Source organism: Danio rerio, chromosome 12, assembly GCF_052040795.2.
Source record: "Danio rerio strain M-AB ecotype USA chromosome 12, GRCz13ab, whole genome shotgun sequence".
NCBI classification, from domain to species: Eukaryota; Metazoa; Chordata; class Actinopteri; order Cypriniformes; family Danionidae; genus Danio; species Danio rerio.
The window spans coordinates 26812282-26836939 of record NC_141032.1 but is presented as its reverse complement, the minus strand read 5'-3'; the positions used below and the strand labels follow the sequence as shown (position 1 = coordinate 26836939).

At 34.8% G+C, this 24658-nt stretch overlaps 1 protein-coding gene across 49 annotated transcripts in view; it reads right to left on the bottom strand.

The window, feature by feature from the left end:
- Nucleotides 1-24658, bottom strand: part of nrxn1a (neurexin 1a) — a 290869-nt gene that overhangs the window by 141703 nt on the left and 124508 nt on the right. For all 49 annotated transcript variants that reach the window (NM_001080021.3, XM_087275226.1, XM_087275225.1 and 46 more), the window contains 1 exon segment: nucleotides 9131-9514. In NM_001080021.3, coding sequence (NP_001073490.1) covers nucleotides 9131-9514 — 384 coding nt within the window.

Here is a 24658-nt window from a genome sequence, read left to right as displayed (position 1 = left end):
CAAGTAGCCATGCGTTTGATAAGCAACAACATTTTCTAGTGAGACAAAAATGATAATTTTCCTACCTCAGTTATTTTTAGCATACATTTCACTTACTTTGTATGTGGGACTTTTATTTAAAAAAAAACATGCACATATTTTTTTTGCTGTGTGTTACTGGCAACGATAGCACGAGGCACTTTCAAACTGGCCTCAAGACGCAAAATAGGGTATATATGCAGAAGCATGCAGAAGGACTTTAATTTGTCAGTAACCTGGCTCAAACACTTCCGGTAAAATGTATGCCGATACAAAATTGGCATGTTTAAGGTCTGTTCACTTTAAAAATCAACGATTTTATTTGCCTAAAGGATATCCGTTATAGAGTGGGTCTTAGAATGTACAAGAAGCACTGCCTTAAATTACATTTTCCACTTCATGTCTTTAAAATATTTAAATTAATTGTACTCCAGTATTTCCAACGGCACTTCTGTGCTAGCCTGCTGATCCTGACAGACTCGCGTGAATGTATTGCGTAAAAGGCTTTTCATCTCGGTTTACGCTTTAACAACTAAATTAATGCTGAAGTCCATTTAACTGATCATAGTTTAATTACATTACAACATCGATGCTGTAAAACGTACTGTATAAAATTGAAAAAGTCAAAACAAAACAGTTCACCGGAAGAAACACTAGCTAGCTGCAAGATTTACAGACTATACATTCATTCATCTTTACTCTGAAAAGGCATAAGTAGAGCCAGACGAATCTGCTGACGTTTTTTGCTATTTACACACATTTACTCAAGTAAATAAATAGAATTAATGATGGGCTAAAAATCTGTGGAAATCTGCAGAAAATGTGTGCGTGCAGATTCCGTGTGGGCCTAGGCATTAGGTATGTTTTAGTTACATCTTTTGTTAATGTATCGTGTTTCTTGGGAAATTGGATAAATATGTTTCAACAAACATGTGTAGACTGTTGAATCATGTCAAATCACTCAACTCAAATGTCACCTGGTTGTGCAGAGGTTGATGTTAATTTCTGGCTGTTTTCTTTGACTATAGCTTAAATACAACACAATACATTTCTATTACTCTTATTTGTCAGGTTTAATATATAATTTAGCCCTTATCCACAACAGATCTGGTGAGCAGAATAGGCTAACGTTACTCTGACTGGGTTTATATTTGTCCGTGTTCAGCGTACATCATGCTGTGTGTGTGTGTGTGTGTGTGTGTGTGTGTGTGTGTGTGTGTGTGTGTGTGTGTGCGTTGCACATCAGAGTGGAGCTCATTAATATTCACAACACGAGCCATATATGTTCAATCATGGGCCTTTCGATTCCATGAGTATTTTATGGAGTAATAAATGAGCTTATAAAACTGTTTCTGGAGATTTTTTTTCTGGAGATTCTATCTGAAATAGATATATAATGACTTCAATAATAATAACTATTTGGCAAAAATAACATATGACTTCAAATTAAATTAATTAAAAGATTTTTGCACCTTTTACCGAAACATACACAGCAGAATTGCCAGACTCTTTTTTTTTCATCTTTAATTTAATACTAGAATAAAGAATTATTAATCAAAACAAAAACAAAAAAGTCAACATTAACATTTGATTTAGCAGATTTGATATTTCATAAAGATTTATGTTCATAACCATATTAACACATTTTATGACTGACAAATACAGTACACATCAGAATGATCATATAATTTGAAACTAAATGTAATTACTTAGTATAATCTTTAAATCTTACTCAGTTTCTTACTGTCAAATTAAACTTTCTCTGACTGAAATAGGCTCTTTTTAGGCAATTCTTCCAGCATTTATCTTCATTATTATTTCATCGCATTCATACCTTAGTTGTATTATCCTCCTCATATTTTAGTCATGTTCTAATTAAAATGCTTTAATTATTGTCATCAAGCATCTTATTCATCTCATTTTCATTATCACAGACAAATATCAAAACCCCCTTTGTTAACAAAGATTTCCATCAGCAATTTGCTGACAAGATTAACACCGTCGCCTGTCTTTTTTCTTTTCGTCTCTCTGCATGTCTGTCTCAACTCTGCATTCTACCGCAATGCTCTCTGAGACTGGGATCATATAGAAATGTTCATCCAGCAACACCCAACGAAACTGCACCAGTCTCTCTTTCTGACGGCTGTTTGTGGTGAACTTTGCTCTGGCGATGAGAAAGCAAGCCATCTTTGATGGGTTAATTGTCCAAATCATTTCCATAATTCCTGCACAGAGCTTCAACAATGCGCATGTAATTGATTGTATTTCCCCACAGTCGCGGCTTTGCTGCAGGGTGATATCAGCATCCAGACAACAGCAACAAGCATAAGAGAGATGCTTTTCCATTAAAGAATTAGCCACTATAGCTTCAAGCACTTCACAGAGGCCAGCCGGAAAATACACAGACGCTTAGGAGGGTTGAAAGTGCACTTCTGGATATGGACTTGGAGCTCTTGCTGGCTTATTTTTTTAGCAGGAAAGAAGTGAAAATGATTTCACTGGATGTTCACAATTAAAAGTACAAGTATTATGTATTATGTTGAGCTGTTTCATCTGTTCATTTACCGAATGAGCACTGTGCTATAACGTACATCCAACAGATCATCCAACATTTTTTGTCTTTCTTTCTTTTTTTATTCCTTTAAAACTTGTTTTAGCACACTTTAATCTATTTTTGATGATTTCAGTTTTTGTTTTTGTTTTCTAATCCTTTTTCATTCTTGATTATGTAAAGCCCTTTGAATCAGCATTGTTTCTGAAAGAGATGGGTTGCAGCTGGAAGGGCATCGGCTGAGTAAAAAATTGCTGGATAAGTTTATGGTTCATTCCGCTGTGGCGACCCTGGATTAATAAAGGGACTAAGCCGACAAGAAAATGAATAATTGAATGAATTGGCTATATAAGAAAACTTGCCCTGCCTTGTCTATGTTCATTCAATCATTCATTCATTCATTTTCCTTTGGCTTAATCCGTTATTTATCGGGGGTCGCCACAGCAGAATGAACCATCAACTCTCAATTCTGGCATATGTTGTTCCTCCAGTCGCAACTCAGTACTGGGAAACACCCATAAACTCTCAGTGTGAGACACAGTGGGTTTCTGGGAGGAACTCCACACAGAAATGCCAACTAGATCAGCCAGGACTCGAACCATGAAAGTGCTAACCACTGAGCCACCGTGCAGTCTTGTCAATGTTCAATCAGCTTAAATTTTAAAATAAAATAAAAATAAAAATAAATAAATAAATAAATAAATAAAAATAATAATAATAATAATTGGAGAACTAATTGTTGTGGGCATAGCTAACTGGGTAGAGGACTTTGCGTGGGACTGCATTTAGAGGGGAAAATGGTGACAATAATTGCAATTGTAAGCATTGAAGGTAAAAAGGAAGATTTTCTAAAGTTTAATCTTCCCTTAGTTTGGAGATTTTCTTTGAATTAAGGTTTTGAGGTAACCAGTAGTCAGTGTGCAACTACTGGGGTAGTCAAATATTTTTTGGCTAATGTTAGCTTGTGTAATATATATGCATGCTTCAGTGAATCAAATTCATTTATTCAATTACATCTAATTTAGTAATAAAACTGATTAAAGTTTGGCGACACAACAAAGTTGCCTCACAACAAAAGGGTTGCTGGTTCGAGCCTTGGCTGGGTCAGTTGGCATTTGCGTGTCAAGTTTGTATTTTCTCCTTGCGTTTACATGGGTTTCTCTGGGTGCTCCGGTTTCCCCCACAAGTCTAAAGACATGCTCTATAGGTAAATTGGGTAAGCTAAAATTGTCCGTAGTGTATTTGTGTGTGAATGAGAGTGTATGGGTGCTTTCCAGAGATGGGATTGCAGCTGGAAGGGCATTCACTGTGTAAAACATGTGGTGGATAAGTTGGCGGTTCATTGCGCTGTGGCGACCCCAGATTAATAAAAGGGACAAAGCTGAAAATGAATGAATAAATGAATGATCAAAGTTTTCAGGTTTTTGAGGCAAAATGGATTTGCTGGCTGATTTCAGCAGATGTGTGATGATCAAAGATGACCTAGTGTTTGATATAAAACCAACAGTGACAAGTTTGCTTTCCTGAGACAATAAATGAATGACCATAAAATACTTCACTTATTTTACAGTTAAAGTTAACTTCCACGTGCGAGCATATACAGTAGGTGTCTATTAAAATACAAACTAAGTATCTAGTTTTACTTTTTCTTGTAGACTATGTAGAAACAAACAGCTTTTTTATGAGAAAAGTGTCTTGTGAACATGTACTGCATCTATCGGTGCTCTAGATCTGCCGTTTTCAGACTGCTGACTAAATATTTTCCCACATTGACTGCGAGGCGCGATCATGCATACACAATGCTATATTTATGGTATATTATTTTAATTATTCATATTTTAGATTTAAGATGCAGGTCAGAGAAAACTTTTTCTCACAATGTAAAGGGCCAATTTCCTCACACATCTTGTTGTGGTCTTTGATTTACTAAACATTAATTGATGAGTCCAAACCTCCTGTAATTCACACCAGTAGTGGAATAGTGCTGTAGATTAATGCCAGTATTAGGGCCTACTCACACTATGCTATACAAACTGTGCCCAGGCCTGTTTCCCGGATCGTTTGAGAAGTGTGAGTGCTCTGAATCAGGTTCGGTTCACTTGGGCTTTGGCGTGGTTTGCTTGTGTGTGAGTCCAAAACTGAAAGCAAGATGTGACCTTTAAGGGACTGTTTGATATGGATTTATTAATCATTCTTACTGTTCAGTGACCGCAAACTGTCGTAGTTTATTAAAGACGCAAACCCCTTACTGCACAACAGCTGCACCGTCAGAAAACCTCCTAATTCCTGCAGCATGAGGACTTTATGATTGTTTATGAGCGTCAAAAGTGGCTGATCTGTATATATACATTAGCTGATCTATATATATACATTAGTTGACTTTACTTAAAATAAGCGAGTAAACATGTGGCTTTTAAAACAATTAATTGACTTTACTTGAAGTAAACCTATTGCCTTACTTTTATAAAGTAAATAAACAATGTGCATAATTATAAGAATTAAGTTAGTCCACATGAACCAGAAGCTGCAACTGTTATTTTGTGTGTGTGTGTGTGTGTGTGTGTGTGAGTGTGTGTTTGTTTGTGTGTGTGTGTGTGTGTGTGTATTGTGACAGTTCCTAGAGAAACGGAATATTAAATGAAAAAATAGTGGTCTGTTTTTCTACTGCAAGCTGATTGGATGTAGTTAAGTAGGTATTTTATTCAGAAAGATCAGGAAAAGGGTTTTAGAAGAGCTCAGTTTATGCTTTTAGAATACCTCAGACAGACAGAATCTGAGAATTTAACCAGATTTTAATTTTAGATCACTAGGGCAAAGTATTTTTTTTTTCTTAATGCCATGCACAGAGGATTTATTCAGCACACAATTTGCAATGTGAGCTAACAAAGTCATATTATTCGTTTTGATTTGTACTTTAAATCAACTTAAAATTTCCATGCTACAACAGATTTACTTAACTTTTTAAGTAAAGTCAACTTGTTGCTTTTAAAGCAACATGTCTCCTCCTTTTTTAAGTAAAGTTAGTAATCATTTTTTTACAGTGCAGTTGTTCAAATGTGTTGATTAAGAGTATATAGGGTATATGCCGAAGCATCCTAATTGGACTTTTAATTTGCCAGTAACCTGGGTCAAGCACTTCCGGTGAACTGTATGCCAATGCAAAAATTCAGCACGTTTAAGGTCTGTTTTATTTAAAAATCAGCGATCTCTACTGGCTAAGTGATATCCGATATAAAGTGGGTCTCAGATTGTACAAGAAGCACTGCATTAAATTACATTTTCCCCACCGTGACTTTATAATATGAGCATTTATTTTACCCCAGTATATTCAATCGAGCTTCTGTGCTAGTCTGCCGATTCTGAAGGGTGAGTGCGAGTAAAAAAAAAATATATATATACCGTATATAATGGAAAAAAAATTCACAATTACAGGTCACCGGAAGTTTATCAGTATGGGAACAACACTAGCTCGGCATATACCCAAATCATCTAAACAAGAGCAAACTGTACAAGATAAATTCCCAAGATAATTCAACTGGAAGACATTTGATATTATTGGTTCAAAATAAATTTGGCTCTTGGGTTTCATTTACCTAAATTAAGTCAAATGTTGAAATGTGTCATCATCCTTATATTAAGTTACACTACTGATGACTTTACTTATTTTTATTTTGTTTGTTTTTTTTGAGTGCTAGCCTTTTTTGTTCAACTGGAAAAACTACCGAATGTAAATTCTGGGAGAGAGGGAGACAAAAGACAAAAACATAATCCGTGCTTGAGTGGTTCTCTCTGAAGATGACATGGACTGAGGAGAAACACAATTACCACAGTAACAGTAACGTCACTTTCTGTCAAGGATGAGCTGACAAAGAGCGAGACTTTTTTCTTTGCTGAGGCTGAGGCAACAAAGCGCTGAATGTCACCTTTCCCTACGCAACATAATAGACTAAATATCTCTGAATGAGCGCCACGTCTTTACACGTCATGGCAGAAAGAAAAGAGTGTACAAAACGTTCACAGAAGCTCTGGTGCTTCATCACCTCGCCCTATTACTTTGATTCTCAGTGTGAAGAGCAAAAAGCAAAAAAATAAGAAACACACGTGATGTGTTCTATCTAAAATATATATATATTTACAGATGTGGCTACTGAGAATGCGCAAGTAAATGAACATGACCACATGCAGTGCTGCAGTGCTGCAGTACTGCGGGGCACAGCACAAAATGGTCTGACACAAGAAAGGCATGACCAGCAGGGGGCAGTTAGGTAACATGTTATGAACTGACATACTGTAGCAGCCAGAGCATGTGAGCGGAGATGAGAGGTGTGACGCTCTGCTAAGCATTCCGCTCCATGGTCATGCGCTCCACTCATTTGCCTAAAACACTAACCGCCCAAAGCAAGCACTCCGTTAACATACCGACATAAAATTTTTGTAAGTAAAAAAACGGAAATAAATGTCTAAAAAAAAAAGTACGTTGATAAAAAAGTTTCTGTTTTAAAGCGGCATTCTTTCTTGTGCTTTTTTCTTTCAGCACAGTTTTTAAATAATATTTTCATAGGCCTAAGTGATAAATTGTGTATTTTATAGCATGGGACCTTAGTTGGCTAATGATGTTTTTTGGAAACGCAGTCCTGGGCAGGTTGTTTGATTTGGGGACGTTCGCTCGCACTGGCCCGGCAATGGCAAAGCGGTTGTTCCTCGCACCACCTAGTGGATATTCCGTAATTGTTTTTTTTTTTTTAATGAATAGGCAGCCTTTCTTACAGCAATGCGCATGACAAATTGCAGTAGCGCATGAAGAAATGCACATTCTCAGTGGCCATATCTGTAATCTTAAAACAATGTAAATATCTTAGATTAAAATATCAGATATCAAACAATTACTGCATTTAAGTAAGGTCCTTATTCAAAAACAATCATATAAATTGTGCAAATGATTGAGATGATCGTTTTATTCAAAATGCAGGAGTCTAATTCGATCTTTTAAATGAAGTTTTTAAAACCTTTCAAAATATGGATAAAATAATGTTTAAGAAAAAAAAAACATTCAATTCAATAAAAAATGTATATTTCGTTTCAGTTTAATGTTATCTGTTTTATTTTTCAACTAATATATTTTAAATTCAATATAAATATAAATGTTTCTGATTAGGAGCTCAACTAAGAAATCTTTATTTTGACCAATGTAAAATTGTAAAGTTATTCCCACAGACCTGTGCATGCATATTAAACAGAAGCTCAATATGCTTTGTACTTTTGTAGACTTAAAAAAATATTGTTTAAGGGAAATTATTTTTCACTCAAGTGATCAAATTTAGATGTGAAACCATTACCCTTTTTTCTTAGATGAATGAACATTTTATGGTAATTTTTATTTTGTTTAAAGCCATATCTTCTTGTTTAAAAAAGTTTGAATTTAAATTAGTTGACTATCTTCAACAAAACAAATATGCTTTGTAACAGGTTATACAACATTGGGTCACATTTGTTGAATTTAAGTTACATTGCATCTACATGCCAACTAATTCTTATTTATACGTAGACTGTTAGGTTGGGGTTAGGGTTAGTGTAAGTTGACATGTACTTGAAAAGTTTCTTATAGTCAGTTAAATGTCTGTTGAAGGAGCAGTATCAACAGATATTAAGCAGACAGTCTACTAATACTCAAAAAGTGTTACCTAAAATTGTTCTCATGGGGATAGAAAATATTGTTTAAGGCAAATGATTTATTTTTCCTTGGGTCAAGTGATTAAAATTTAAATGTGAACAGTTACCCTACATTTGTTTTTATTGGATGAATAAAAGCTTTTTTCCAGTGTTCCATTATTATTCTGTTGAATGTGTTTATTTAAAATTAAAGTCAGGATTTTAATGAGCCTGTTCTGACAATTAAAATTCTATAAACTAATGAGGCATCATACTTTATTTTATTATATTATAATTTATTCAAACTTTTTGCTGACTAGTGGTATTAGCAAAGTATAAATAATTAACGGCCCTAACAGTGATCTTGAAAATAGGTTCATATTTTATCAAATGATTCTAATTCTAAATACATCAGATTAATATTTTTGGCTTGTAGTTATTATTATATTTAATGATTTTGTTTCAGTGTTTGTCTTTGGTAAATCATAGTATAAATGAATGATGGTGATTATTATTTGGGAAAAAATTTTATTTATATCGTTTTTATGCTTCTAAACACATTTTTGTCCATTGGCAACAAGTATTTATTACTTATTAATAATTAATTATTTGTTGTGAATTACATAACACAAATTAATTACTAACTACAGGCATTAATAGACGTTTTAAAACAATTTAGCCTAAAACAATAAATGTATCCATTGTAAGCGTGTCAGATGCTCAAATATGTTACAATATTTTTGTGTGCCACTATTTTCCAAAGCTGTATATTAAACCAATGAGATTTCACTGACTACCCAAAGTGACAAATCAGAAACAGCTTACATCAAATCTGCTGACAGTCCAATTTATCACGAAAGATGATAAAGTGACACAACAGCGAACTCTACATGCCAAAACTCAGTGTCTCACCTCTCTCACAGGAGCGTCCCAGATATCCCGTCCCGGAGCAGTCGCACACATAGCGGTTCCAGCCCTCTCTGCAGGTGCCGCTGTTCAGACAGGGGTTGCTCAGACACTGTTTGGGGGGTTCTTTAGAGCAAGACGGCTTCACCCCGACCGCTCTCTGAGCCTCTGCTATCCGCCGAATGTCCTTGCTCTGGCCATCCATGAACAGATCCCGCACACAGCCCACATAGCCGTAATTTAGGAGAGCGGTCCACACCTCCGTGGGGAAGATCAGACCGGCCCGGTCCTCTGGCAGGCCGCCCAGGTACAGTTTATCGTCCAGGTCCAAGATCTCACTCTCACCAGGAGCGTTGTAGGGAGTGCGAATCGAGTTGACGGAAATGGTGCCTGTCACACAAAACACAAGGCGCAAGATTTATTTGATTAACGCAAAATACTGCAGGCGAAAACATTTGCATGCACCTGTCTGTTTTGAGATTTTGTGGTTTTTGGCTTCTTTTTTTTTTTTTGGTCTGATGTAACGGAAACAACCAAAGTACCCTTTTAAGTGTTCCTTTTGGTGCACTTTATCAATTTGTGTCTGCAGATTTCAATTACGATACATGTTTTTAAAGGCCTTTTTCTTAAAATGAGTTTTTTTCTCTAGCACTGAGCCTTAAATCTCTTCTTCAGCTGCTCTTTCATACACCAGACTTCACAGTTTTGATCATATGTATATTTTGAAGATTTTTACACAGCGGATTCTACATCTCTGATTATACTACAATCTGATTATATTCAACATTTCATTCAACCAATAACTGAAAATTCCCCAAATTCTCTGTGTAACCAATGACTCTTATAATGTCAAAAATATGTAGATTTGAAGAGTTTAGATGCAAAAGCTTCAAAGTATTTTCTTTAAAAATGAAAAAAAAAAATCATATTTGTAGGTTTAGTACTTTGAGATTTATGGCAAATATACGCTTATTTTAGTTGTCTTTAAAGTGAAATAACTGAACTTAAACATATAGAGCCTGGAAAAAATGCCAATTTTAAAAGCAAAAAATCAGATGAAACTTAAGGCTGGTTTACACTTCTGCATCTAGCAATCGCCATGACCCACAGCGTATGCATTACTCATAGCCATGCATTTATACTTCTGCCAGCTGTTTGTGTTGCTCTGCAATAACACTTCTGAAACACTAGCTGGCAATAGGTTGTGTTATATTTCTCTGTATAGAGTTTCTTTTCGGATGTTTTGTTTTATCTGAATACTACTCTAATGCACAAGTACACTGTAAAAAAAAAATCCTGGTAGCCTTAAATTTTTAAGCTGAATCAAATTAACCTTATAAGTCTATTAAACTTATATTATGTTAAACTGACTCAGAACAGCTCGTGTAATTTATAAAATTAAGTGAGAACATGAATAGCTTAGTTTAACAGATCATACAGTATAATCTTTTACAGGGTAGCTAAAACTCACTCATTCAGAGGCGTGAACTGGCAGACGTCCATCAACTTTAATCATAAGGTAAATACAAAACATCTGGAGCTCCTTCATTGGACTTGAAACTTGTAAACACTCGCTCCATCGGACACACGGCTCTCAGCACCGCCCACACTCGGCTCAGCTATCAAGCTGACCAATCACAGAGCTAGTGCTATGCGTTGTATAAATGCAGAAGTGTAAATCAGCCTTTAAAGGTTTATGCATGTGAACTCTTCCACTTGACTTAATTCAGGATTCAGATTTTAGTGCTAGAAATATGTGCAAATTAGCATGTATTTCATGAAAGAGGCCTAATTTGCATATTTAAATATAACATTATAGAAAATGTGTGATATGAATGTTCGCAGCTCTTGATTTTTTAAATCAGCTGGGGAAGTATGGTGATAAATATCAGTTTTAATCTACCCTATTCACCCGCATACTATTCTTTTCATTATAAAAAATTAACAACTCTGTCATCACTTACTGACTCACTTTTCATAAACCTCTTTGAGTTTAGTTTTTCTGTTAGAATGTAGAATGTTTTTGAAGAAAACCAGTGGCCACTGACTTCCACAATTTTTTGTTCACCATTCCTCAAAATATCTGTATTTGTACCAAAGGGGGACAAAAATCACGGTTATAAGGGGTTTAAACACAGTTGTGTGGAAAAAGAGTGTCAATATAGCCAGCTACTAATTGTAACAATTAGTTAATTATAGTTTTTATAATCACACTTCATAAATACAGTCTGCAGAAACACTTTGATTAATATTCTTCCTTTGTACATGTCATCGGAAAGGGAAAGCCCCGCCCATAGTGACATTAGATTTTCCCTCATTATCATAGAAAGCTCTATGAGAAGTAGCAATCTGCCATTATGCTGCGTTCATACCAGATGTTGATGAAGCGTCAAGCGCATGTGATTTACATGTTAAGTCAATGCAAAGACACGCATAGACATCCTGCGTCGCTGTTCGTGCAAATGAGGCGGTGCAAATGACGCAATTCATGTGAATGAAGCACCAAAAAATTGAGCATTTTACACATTTGATTCTCGAGTTGGAATATCTGAACAGCAGACATTCACGTCACATTAACCAATCAGGAGTTTGCTCTTGTAGGGGCGTGATTATGACATAATGCTGTTGGTGTCCCGAGGGGAAATCCTTCTGCCAACACTGGACAACAGTTCATCAAATAGGTTCATCATCCAGGTATAGTTTCTGGAGGAGTTGATGAACTCACAGAGCTGGCTGCTCCTCTGAAATCTGGATCTAGTGGACTCAGACACGACCCCGAATGAATCTGCACTGTTTTTCAGTCTTCCTAAACCACATAGAGCACAGCTATTATCTCAATAAAACCCATGTTAGCCATTTAGCAATGAAGGTAGTCATCGGGCCCATGATGCAAATCTGTGCCTATTGTGAAGTGAATGTGAATGAACCGAATTTGATGCACAAATGAAGCGAGTAAACTCAAATTGTTCACGCGTTACATACGAATAGTGTGGTTTATCCGCGTTTTTCGTGTCTGGTTTGAACACAGCCTTACATGTTTGAATCAGCCACTATGGTCACACATAGGGATTTATAGCGCCACATTCTTTTGAAAAGAGGGCTGGGAACACAATCTCAGTTGCATTTAAAGCCAAAGTCACCAAAACAGCACAATATTGGAGCAAAGCCTAGAAGGAACAATTTCAGAGTTATAAAAAAATATTTGTGTGCTATTTTGAACCTCACAAACTAACTCTCTTATTTTACATGTAGTACAAATGAGCATAATAGCAAAAAAGATAAATCCAGGTCTGAAACCACCTGAGTGAAATATAAAAAATTTGGCTAAACTATTCCTTCAACCTGTTGTTTAGATCCCATTTCAGCAACTTCGAATAGTTTGATACACTTTTAATTAGATGTTATATAAGCGAAATATGAACTATGCAAATGAGGCTCTTTAAAGGTATTGGAATGATTCGTCATTCTTTCCCCTGCAAATAAAATCTCTTTTACTTTCAAAGAACAAGATGCAGACAGAAATCTCTGTCTCCTCTAAGTAAATCTGAAATTGTATCACTTCTGTATATTCGTGGTTCAGCTTGGAAGTCTGAAAGATGATTTGTGAGCAGCACTTTGTCACCATTTGTCAGATCAGCGCCCATAGCATTGATTTGTCAGTTTTGCATTTGTAGGTATGTGTCGGGTATAACATTGTTCTGCGGATGATCAAATCAACTTGATGTAGACGTCAATAGCAAAAAATATGAGTTATGAACAAGATTTGTGCTAAAAAAAACAGAAAGACAAAATTTGGGCCCTTGGCGCATTGAGAAATCCTTAGAATAATGTCTTGGTAAGGAAGATTTCTCGTATTATACTTGAATAGACTTTTTATTTAAGTAAGTTTCTATATGGTTATATTAATATAATATAATATAATAATATAATATAATATAATATAATATAATATAATATAATATAATATAATATAATATAATATAATATAATATAATATAAATATATGTTTTTACATTTTAAAATTGTACATATTTTTTTACATCAAATGCTCAAATCACAATAATTTCAAATGCTTATAAAATAATTTGTTCAGTACAATAAGGGCATTTATGGAAGTATATAAAAAATAATAATAATAAAAAATAATAATAATAATAATAATAATAATAATAATAATAATAATAATAATAATAATAATAATAATAATAATAATAATAATAATAATAACAACACCCTGCTGGAAAAAACAAAACAAAAAAACAAAACAGTTTTAAACCATTTTCAGGCTGGTTCCAGCCATTTCCAGCCTGGTCTTAACTGGTCAAGAATTGCAATGGTTTAGGTTGGACATCCCAATAATAATAATAATAATAATAATAATAATAATAATAATAATAATAATAATAATAATAATAATAATAATAATAATAATAATAATAATAATAATAATAATAATAATAATAATACTCCCAACATTCATTTTGTTTAAAATTGGTCTCACGTAAAAAAAAAAAAAAAAAATCATATTCATCTCTGTACGTTTCATTTCATCATCTGTTCTGGGCTTAGGTCTTGATATGACAGTGCAAACCTTATACAAAGAGAAATTCAAAAGCAGTCTCCATAGCAACAGTACACAATATGCAGCAGATTCACTAGATAGCCATCACTATCAAAAGGCCACATAACAGAATAAACTCTATTCATACCTAATTTATTGGTTGTGACTGAATCAGTTCTCCAAAATTATTTGCGTACCCTCTCAAAGCAGGCTTCCTTTTATGGTTACCATCTAAATAAGGCTTTTATTAAAGTGCTTAATACAAAGAGCAAAAACACACACACACACACACATTGTCCTCTCAGGTGAGGCGACTCTTTCATTCGCTCTAATAATGTTAAAACACTTTCATGAGTTCCATAATCACCCTCATTGTTTTCCTGGCGACTCCTACAAACAGGCATTTATACGCAGCCGACAATTCCGAATTTTCCTCCTCATTTTCCACCACTGTGCACTGCCATTATTCACGCCTTGAAGGCAGTTACAAAAGAAAAGCCATTACTGGCAAGATAGGAGAGAACAGGCAGGGATTAACGCAAAGCGCTGGCCACTGCTGAATCCTGTTTATTAGTGTCCAACACAAAGTCCAAACTCAATAAAAGGCGGCTTAGAATTAAAGATGCCGTCTTTTCAGTGCCAAAACCTTGTTTCTTTAGTGACAAACAGGCAGCTTCTGTTATAAAGGCAAATTAGTGTGACTATAACCCGAAGGGTGAGCTGGAGGTGGTGCTGCAAGGCATGGCACTTCTCCCAAATATCTAAATTTGTTCACTGTGCGCTCACTCTCTTATCACATTTTATACCTGCAGTATATACAATAATTTTCTTCTGCAAAAATGTACTTTGAAAATCGTATTGATGTTTGTTTTGGTGCTCATGGTTTGAACCTAAGAATTTTAGAAAAAAAGAAAAAAAGACAGACTTTGAGATATGCATGCTTAGGATTTGAGAAAAACAAAGAGAACTGCAAGTTATAAACTCCACGTTTCAAAATATAATGTCAGAAATGAGAGATTAATAAGACAATTCTAATATATACAGTAAACTTCAAATTTCAAACAAAATGGCAGATTGAAAGATATCCACTTAGAAAATGCCAGATTTTTAAGATGTAAACTTCACATTTCAAGATATAATGTCAAATTGAGAGATTTAAACCCTGAGAACTCTGAGAACAAGTAGTTATAATGTCAAGAATGCTGAGATGTAGACTAAAATTGCGAGAAATAGGACAGAATTCTAATGCATAAACTTCGAATTCCAAACAAAATGGCAGATCGAAGGATATCCACTCAAAAAATGACAAATTTTTAAGATGTAAACTTTACCTTTCAAGATCAAATATCAGAATTAAGAAACTTCAATTCTAAATGTTAGGAGTTGTGAGATATAAACTTTAAAATTCCAAGAAATAAGTCAGAATTCTGAGATAAAGACGTAAAATTCCAAACAAAATGGCGAATATATGGAAGTCATATGTCAAGTTTTTAAGATGTAAACTTCCCATTTCAAGATATAATGTCAGAATTGAAAGATGAAAACTCTGAATTCTGAGAAATAATAAATATAATGTCAAGAATGCGGAGTTGCAGACACTAAAATTACAAGAAATAAGTCAGAATTCTGAGATATAATCTTAGAATTCCAAACAAAATGGCAGATATATGAATCTTAAATGTCAAATTTTTAAGATGTAAACTTTACATTTCAAGATATAATGTCAGAATTGAGAGATTTAAACTCTAAATTCTGAGAACAAAAAGTTTAAATGTCAAGAATTCGAAGATAAAGACACTAAAATTCCAAATAATAAGACACAGTTCTGAAATATTAGACTTAGAAACTGCAGATGGAAGTATTTTCACTCAGATAAATGTCTGTTTTGTACGATATAAACATTTCAAGATATTATGTCAGCATTGAGAGATTTCAAATATAATTAAGAGATTTAAAATTTAATGATAAAGAGTTGTGAGATATACAGTAAACTGCAAAATTTCAAGAAATAAGTCAGAAATCTAAGATATAAACTCATAATTCCAAAAAAGATAATATTTGTACTGTGTATAGTAAACTAAGTAAATAAAAAGTAAACTTTCAATAAAAATTTGAATTACAAGCTGACACAAGTTAGAATTGAGAGAAGCGAACCCAAAGAAATAAGTCAGAAATATAAACAATTTATATCTACTGTGAACTCAAAAATCACTACAAAAGGTCATAATTATATGATGTAAATTAAGAATTTCAAGAGATCTAAATCTAATCTCAAAATTGTCAGGACATCAAAAAATCGAATGACGTCAGATCTAAAGATGTCAACTCTGAATTCCATGAAAAACTGTCAGATTTGCAAGATGTTCATTCATTCATTCATTCATTTTCTTGTCAGCTTAGTCCCTTTATTAATCCGGGTCACCACAGCGGAATGAACCGCCAACTTATCCAGCAAGTTTTTTACGCAGCGGATACCCTTCCAGCCGCAACCCATCCCTGGGAAACATCCACACACACATTCACACACACACACTACGGACAATTTAGCCTATCCAATTCACCTGTACTGCATGTCTTTGGCCTGTGGGGGAAACCGGAGTACCCTGAGGAAACCCACGCGAACGCAGGGAGAACATGCAAACTCCACACAGAAACATCAACTGAGCCGAGGCTCGAACCAGCAACTCAGCGACCTTCTTGCTGTGAGGCAACAGCACTACCTACTGCGCCACTGCCTCGCCCATTTGCAAGATGTAATCTCAGAAATTCAAGAAAAAGAATGAATGCGTATGGCAGAAGCAAGCGTCCTTCCCCAAGTATTCATTATTTGGACAAGTTGTTCAAAGTGTATTTTGTGTTCTGCAAAAGAAAGCACATAATACAGCTTTGGATCAGGTTTTTATAGTGTGCGAATGCTCAGTTGGACTTTGGAAAGCACCTCAAGAAATCGAGACAAACATTGGCTTTAAATGTATAGATTCTGATTATAAAAGATCCGTGGATAGATCACAAGCAAAAACAGCAAGGGGCTTTAGTGAGTGTGCGCATTTCTACGTGTGCCAAGCCCCAGTAAAGGATGTATTTTGTTCTCAGATCTGTGATTTATTTTTCATCATTAATGGCTATTGTGGGAATTGAATGAATGGCTGCAGTATCGTTCTGCTGCGCTTTCCAGTCTGTGATGTAGAGCTCTGGGCCCGAGCTCAGATCTGCGTCACATACCTCGAGAGAGGGAGAAAAATTCACTTCCAGATTAAATGTGATTCCATAGACTGATTACGGCCTCCTGTATCTGACTCATTATTCACAGGCACACCCAAAGAAACGGGAGAAACATTAAACGGCTAGACGTGGTGGCACAGTAAATTATAATTACGCTCCATGTAACTCGCTCCCTGCCAAGCGTTTGAAGGAATACCAAGAAATAGTGCTTTTCGTTCAGTTCGGCGTGATGCATCGCCACAGAGATGCCACTTGTAACATGCTAACAGTGTAAGTAAATAAGAATTTCATTTTCCTCTAAGCCTGTAATAAGTCTGTGCGGATTTGATGAGGCATAGCGGCTCTATTTCTCCTCCTCTCAAACTCTCACACATACACACACACATTATCTTGTCCTGTGTTGTGCACTTGGCGACTGTACCCCTAAACAGCAGCCAAACATCTCCCCCGGGTCATCAGTAATGAGCATTCTCCATCATCTCGACTTCCATTCACTCTGCTCACTGATTACATAGCATGGGCTAATGCTGGGCCCGCTTTACTTTATGTACACACACACACACATGCACAGATAGTAGTGGAGCAGAGTGGATTACTGAAAAAGGGAGGCAAAGTCCCATTTGTTTTTTCAGTCCAATGTAAATTCATGTTCCATTTGTAATTCTATGTTCACATGGTAAAATGTGTGTATAGCATTTATATCTATCACAATCACATACATGTTTTATCAAATAATTAATTGTATTATATTTTGTTTGTATTATATTTAAGTTATATGTTGTTGAAGCCAAGTGTCCTATTTAAAAAGACACAAAAATGGCTTCAAAACAACTACGATATCAAATGATAAACATACTATCAAAACCACTCCAATGTTCAAAAACTTAGAATAAATAAGAGCTTTTTAAAAACGTAATGCTCTCATTAGTAAAAGTGCATTAAGGAGCCCCTATTATGGGTTTTTGAAAATGAGCTTCCATGCATTGTGCATCACAGCTCTGAGTGAATAAAAACATTCGGTGGAGATTTACATCTGAAAGTGCACCGTGTTTAAAACTATTGATTCTTTAAAGGAACGGTTGACTCAAGAGTCGAATAAACGAATCGAGTTGAGATCAGATCTTAGCTTGAACGTGTCGACATGGATACGGTCCATCACTAAACATGTAGTTCCAGATCTGGTAAAATGTGAAAGCCCTTTCCCTTCAGACACTAGCCGAGCACAGTGGATCACGGGACTAATCAAGACTTGAAGATAACAATTACTAACAGATGGAGATTCAGCTGAGGGCAATAAAGGGTTAAAGTTTATTTTCACAGCAACACCACAGTATAGCTAACCTAGTACTGTGTTTAAGCTACGCTGCAGTGTGGGATTCGCCATCCGTATGCTACTACAGGAAAGAGCAGCAGAGACTTTTACCTGTGTATGGGACTTTGACAGAGACTTTGTCAGAAACTGTAACCAGTTTCTTCTTTCTCTAGATCATACATGTAAGTGTAATTAAAATTTTGCCTTGTTTTGTGTAGTTTGCAAAATATGTGTTCAATTATGTGTTATAAGTTGTAATTGCCCTGCACAGCTTGTAATCACTTATCTATTATAGATCTGTTCTTGTACTGTATGTCTCAGGTTAAACCTTCATGAGGCTATTCACAAATTTTGTCCAAAACCACAATGAAAAGTGACGTAATGCGCTTCTGAACTCGCGATCCTCTGCCATTTGTCTTTGCTATGGCCACCATCAGCTGTTTCTCAGACGTGTGGTCAATTTTCAAAATAGGTAAACTTTTCAAGCCACAGTGTGAATTAATACTGAACGTGTGTCGTTGTTATTATTAGGGTTAGCATTAAGAGTAGAGTAATATGCTGGTGTTTAACTGCATTGCTTTATCGCATTCCTAAATTGGGTTCTCCAACGCAATCTCATGGCAATTTGTAACTTTTTGATTTAGTGGCTAATTTGAATGAATTCGTTCAATTTAATTTGTACAATTTCGATTTTCTCTTCACCCAATGACGGTTGGGTTTAGGGGCGGGTTTGGGTGCCATGCCTCCTTTTTAAATAAATGAATAGAAGGTCTAAAACTGTTATTTTTATGTATGAGTATTGCATGAGTACTTTATTGATTGTAAAAACAATTGAATATTTTTTTTTACAATTTCTCAGTAAACATATGTAATATATTTTGGTGCATTTCAACAAAACAGTTTTATTAAACAGTTTTATTATATCTATTATAAAAAAAATTTTTATAAACAATTTTTTTCACCTATATATATATATATATATATATATATATATATATATATATATATATATATATATATATATATATATATAGGTTAAAAAAATGTTTTCCTGTTTAATAAAATGTTATTTATTATACTCCAAGTGTAAATTTGGGTGTACCGTTTTTTGGCCTGAGATCTTAAGTTTTATTGTTAGGTTAATTTCATTTTTGGCTTTGTTACTGACTAATCTAATGTATATGCACTAATATATTATCGTAAAGCATCCTATAGAAAATTTTAATTTAAAAGAGAGATCTGTGAAGGGTGTACTCATTTATGATTACTGTACATAATATAATATAATATAATATAATATAATATAATATAATATAATATAATATAATATAATATAATATAATATAATATAATATAATATAATATAATATAATATAATATATATTTTTAAACAAAATGACGTCAAATGTACAATCCTTTGTTGAATACCATAATTTACTGGATGTTCTGCATTTAAAAGTTTTATTTTTTAATCTGCTACAAATATAATAACTTCAATAATACTGCATTACATTCATAATCCATGTAGCTTGTTACTGATCATTATTAATAGTCACCTCCATCTGCTGGACCATTAGTCAGCAAATTCTCTGTACACACTGCAGGTCTCATATCGGTCGCCGGCACGGAAATACAGCTTTCATTTAACTGAGACGAGTGCTCGCTAAAACCTCACTCATAGATCACTTCCAGTTCATTTCAATTCAGAAGTGACCAAAAGTGGTCATATCTGAGTGGGTGTGTATACTGTTATACTCAGCCTGTCCATTTTCACCAGTTTGGCCCATTCATTCAGGCCAATTTGTGGCCGGGCTGACCGTTGGACAGTGTCACTTTAGAAAAATAAGTGGTTTATACAGTGCACAATCTCATATTGCAGAATATGTCTCGCTTGTCGAGTATTCTCTTATCTTGTTTTTCTTCGTGGAGGCTCAAAAACGCCCCTGACACACTTATATAAAACTACATATGTATGTTCTCATTAATAGATGCATATGCAGCGCATAAACGTACGTGTTTGCATACACACATGCAAAAACACCAGCGTGCCCACACTAATGCGCACCCTGCACCAGGACGGCTGCCCATATATGATCAAACGGCTTGCGTAGGCAGCCAATTCATGCAGGCGGAGAGTGACACAGCTCATTCTGCGGGCCTTAAATGCAAGGTCCCATCTGTCAATGGTGTTTCAGATTGCCATGAAATGCTGCAAACAGAAAAGATTTATTCTCTCTTTCAAAACGAGCCTGAACTCACTATGACAGCCAGTGGATTGTGTGACGATAAAGCCTGGAGAATGAGATCAAGCCGAGTAACGTGGATAAAAATGTGATTTGATGGAAAAAAAATACTCATCAAAAAATAAACCATGAAAGAAGCATTTTGTTTTATTGAAACTGTATCGAATTCCAGTTAAATATTGCATTAGCACGAAACTAAAAATCCAGTGATCCTTTAGAAACCTGATTTTATAATTGCTGCAAAAGTATTTTTTTTCAAATATAGATTCAAAATTGTGAGATGAAAACCTTAAGGGGTCTATTTTACTGATCTAGGTGCAAAGTCTAAAGCGTATGGTGCAAAAGCATTAAGTTCGAATCCACTTTTGCTATTTTAAGGATGGAAAAATACGCTCTGCGCTCCAGTGCATGGCCTAACAGGGTTATGTTTATTGTCTTAATGAGTGCTGGTTGAGTATAACGTGCATTAAACCAATCAGTCTCATATTAAATTCCCTTTAAGAGTCAGTTGTGTCACGCCATGGCCCATTTACTATTTACATGGCGAATTTTGTGAGTGAGAAAACTGAACACTTCACTAGCAAAAAAATTGTTAAACAAACCATCTATGCGAGGATAAAGAATTAGCCTCATCCATACGGTCTCTTTTTCTTTACTTAACCTTTAGTCTTTACTCCTTCACTTTCGTGGATAAGGACAAAGATTTGTTTTGTTAAGCACAAAGATTTGCTTCAAAACTATTTCTAAATTCAGTTCTAATTTCGAGCAAACTAATAAATGAGCAATATTAATGAAGTGAGGTCAAAAAACTAAAGTTATATCCAAGCACACTTCCTATTCTTATGCCTCATATGCTGACGCATACGTCTCCAAAACCAGACAGGTGGACAAATATAAATGTGTTTTTATAAAAACAAACAAAAATATGTGTATAATAAATACTACTACTACTAATAATAACAATGTACAAATGCAAATTAGCATCAATACACTGAAAAAGCTCCTCGAGATGAGGAAGGCATGGAGGTGGTGAATTTTATATTTATGTATAAAATAATAATTTATTTTACCTTTTAAATCCTTAATTTCTTTCATATACAAAGATATTTGTCTTTTGCTGCACATCCTGTATGTATTATACAATGTCTAAGCGTTTGGACCCACATAGGCGCATAACTAACATGCTCTGCTCTGGACTTTAGACAAGCTTTTAGGCACGGTCTATTTCAGTTCCTCAATATAGCAATGTGCTAACAATGCCCTTTAACACACATTTTTTATAGACCAGCACACCCATCAGTCCACAAAGTGGCACAAATTGAATTTCTATTTAAAAAACATGACACAAAACGTGAAAATTACAGTTGCACCGTTCTGAAAATAACAACAAATCACGCCACACATGCCTTGCGCCTTATTGCGCCAATTGTATGATTGCGCCCAATGAATGTAAACTATACATATTTACAATTACAAATTTATTTATACATTTTGTTTATAATTTGAATAAACAAGGAAATCAAATTTGTAAGATATAAGTCTTTTTTCTAAATTGTGAGCTGTTAAGTCTTTATAATACAATTTTATACGTTTTTATGTATATATATTTTTAAATCTGAATATTTAAATAATAGATTAGATATTAGCTAAAAGATACAAACTCACAAGTCCAGGAAAGTAAAAATTGTTAAATGTCATTATTTTTGGATTAAAAACTCAGAATTGTGATATAAGAATTCAAAAATCTGACAGAAAAAAGTGTAAAAAAAAAAAAAAACATGAAAAAGATGCACACTTAGAATTCCTAGATAAAAAGTCAAAAGTGTTAAATATAAACTAAGAACTCAAAAACAAAACTCAAATTAAATCACAAATTCTGATCTGTCAATGGTGTTTCGGATTCTATTAAAACTGCTGGAAGAGAAAAGGAGCCTTCAAAATAAGCATGAACTCACAGTGACAGCAAGTAGACTGTGTGACGATAAGGCTTTGAGAATAAGATCAAACCGAGCCCTTTGGATCTGATGGAAAAATACAATTTAAAACCGTGTAAAAGCCTGCTCCTTTACCGAAACCGCATCCAGTCCCAAATGAATATTGTATTGGCATGAAACACAAATACCATTCGCGCTTTAGAAATCTAATTTCATAATTGCTCCAAAAGCCATTTAATTTTCTCCTTATAACTTTCACCATTTAATCTCACAGTATGTGTCAGAACTAATGCAGGTGACGGCGTTTCTATATCCGGAAAGAGAAGATGAGAGAATTGCAATAACGGTGAATCAATAGAACCTTTTCCTACTTTTCTCACAGAAAAACCAAAAGTCCGTTCTTTGGGCTTCAGGCAAACAGCATTGACGTTTGAGGAAAAGGGGAATATAGCAGGAGAATCTTTGCTTGGCAGAGCTGTGCACTAACCCGCTCTCTCCTTTGGGAAACCAAATCGGGTTTCCATGGCAACTCCGCCAGAGAAGACAGAGTAAGAAAGAAGGAGGAAGACAGGAAGGACTGCGGGTCCCGTTCATATTCAAATGCCTGCCTGACAGTGCGCTCCGGAAGGCACGTTTACGACTGTGTTCATGAGAGCGTGAGAGAACACTGCTGTCTTCGTTATGTCAATATTTTTCGTAGACCTTGAACGCCAGCCAACTTCTAACTGTGCATTGAATGCATCAAACACGTATCACAAGAACAAAGAAACAGCTGTGAAGTTAAAGTCTCTCTGAAATCAAAGTATCAAAATTGTATATGTATGTTAATCTTAAGGTTGTTAGGCTATATGCTCGTGTGCTCTAAAACACACAGACACATTTTCCAATTAGAAGTTATAAGCATTTAAATATTGCAGTTTCTCAATCAATAATTTCTCATTGGATCTTCTGACCAATCAAATGATCACTAGTATCAGAAGTGTCCTGTTGGTATGTTAAAATCATGGTTAAAGTCAGTTACTAATTCACATTTAAGACACTTTGCACATTGTGTCATCAATTTTGTATGAACATTTTTAGTATTTATCATGCTTTTTGGTTAAAAAGATTGTTTTAAAGATGAAGGGCTCTATTTTACAATCTAGGCGGAAAGTCTAAAGCGCATGGAGCAAAAATATTAAGAGCGTGTCCGAATCCATTTGCAATTTAAGGACGAAAAAATACAGCTTGCGCCATCACACATGGTCTAACAGGGTTATACTTATTCTCTTTATGAGTTATAGGTGTGTTTTGAGCATAATGTGCATTAAACCAATCAGAGTCGCATCTCACATTCCCTTCATGACATTCATGTCATGATGCATTTGCAGTCTACATAGCGGTATTTGTACGTTGAAAAACTGAAGGATTCACTGCAGAGAAAACAGTTAAACAGACCATCTGGATAAAGAGAATAAGAATGAGCCCCCTCCATTCGGTCTCTTTACTTTCTCTTTATTTTATTTTTACTCTTAACTTTACTCCTGTTGCTTCGTGGATAAGAAAACGGTGGAAACTCACTCTATTGAAGACGTCCATTAGTTTGCATATTTAATTTAGTTTGTTAAGTGCAGCAATTTGTTTCAAGACTATTTACAAATTCAGTTCTAATTTTCAACAAACAAAAAAATGAACAATATTAATGAAGTGTTGTCAAAAAAACATATTCTTATACTGACGCATATGTCTCCAAAACCTGACAGATGGACAAATCTAAACTTGTTTTTATTAAAACAAATATATATTAGCACATAATAAATAATACTGCTAAAAATAATAACATTATACAAATGCAGATTGTCATGAATAAACAAAAAAAGCCCCTGACATTCAAAGGCATAAAGGTAGTGGTTTTTTTATTTATGTAAAAAATAAAATTTTTGTAACATTTTAATTCTTAATTTTTTTGTCATTTGTGAAGATATTTATGTATTGCTGTACATCTTGCGTGTATTAAGTAATGTTTAAGTGTTTAGGATTGCATAGGCACATAACTGCTCTCTGCCTGGACTTTAGACCAGCTTTTAGTCGGTCAATGGCGCGGTCTATTTCATTCCTCAAAATAGCAACGCACCAACAATGCACCTTAACACACCTCCTTTATAGACAAGCACACTTATGAGTCTACAAAGTGGCGCAATTAGATTTGCTATTTAAACAACGTGGTGCAAAAACGTGAAAATTAGGGTTGCGCTGGTCTGAAAAATAGCAACAAATCGTGCC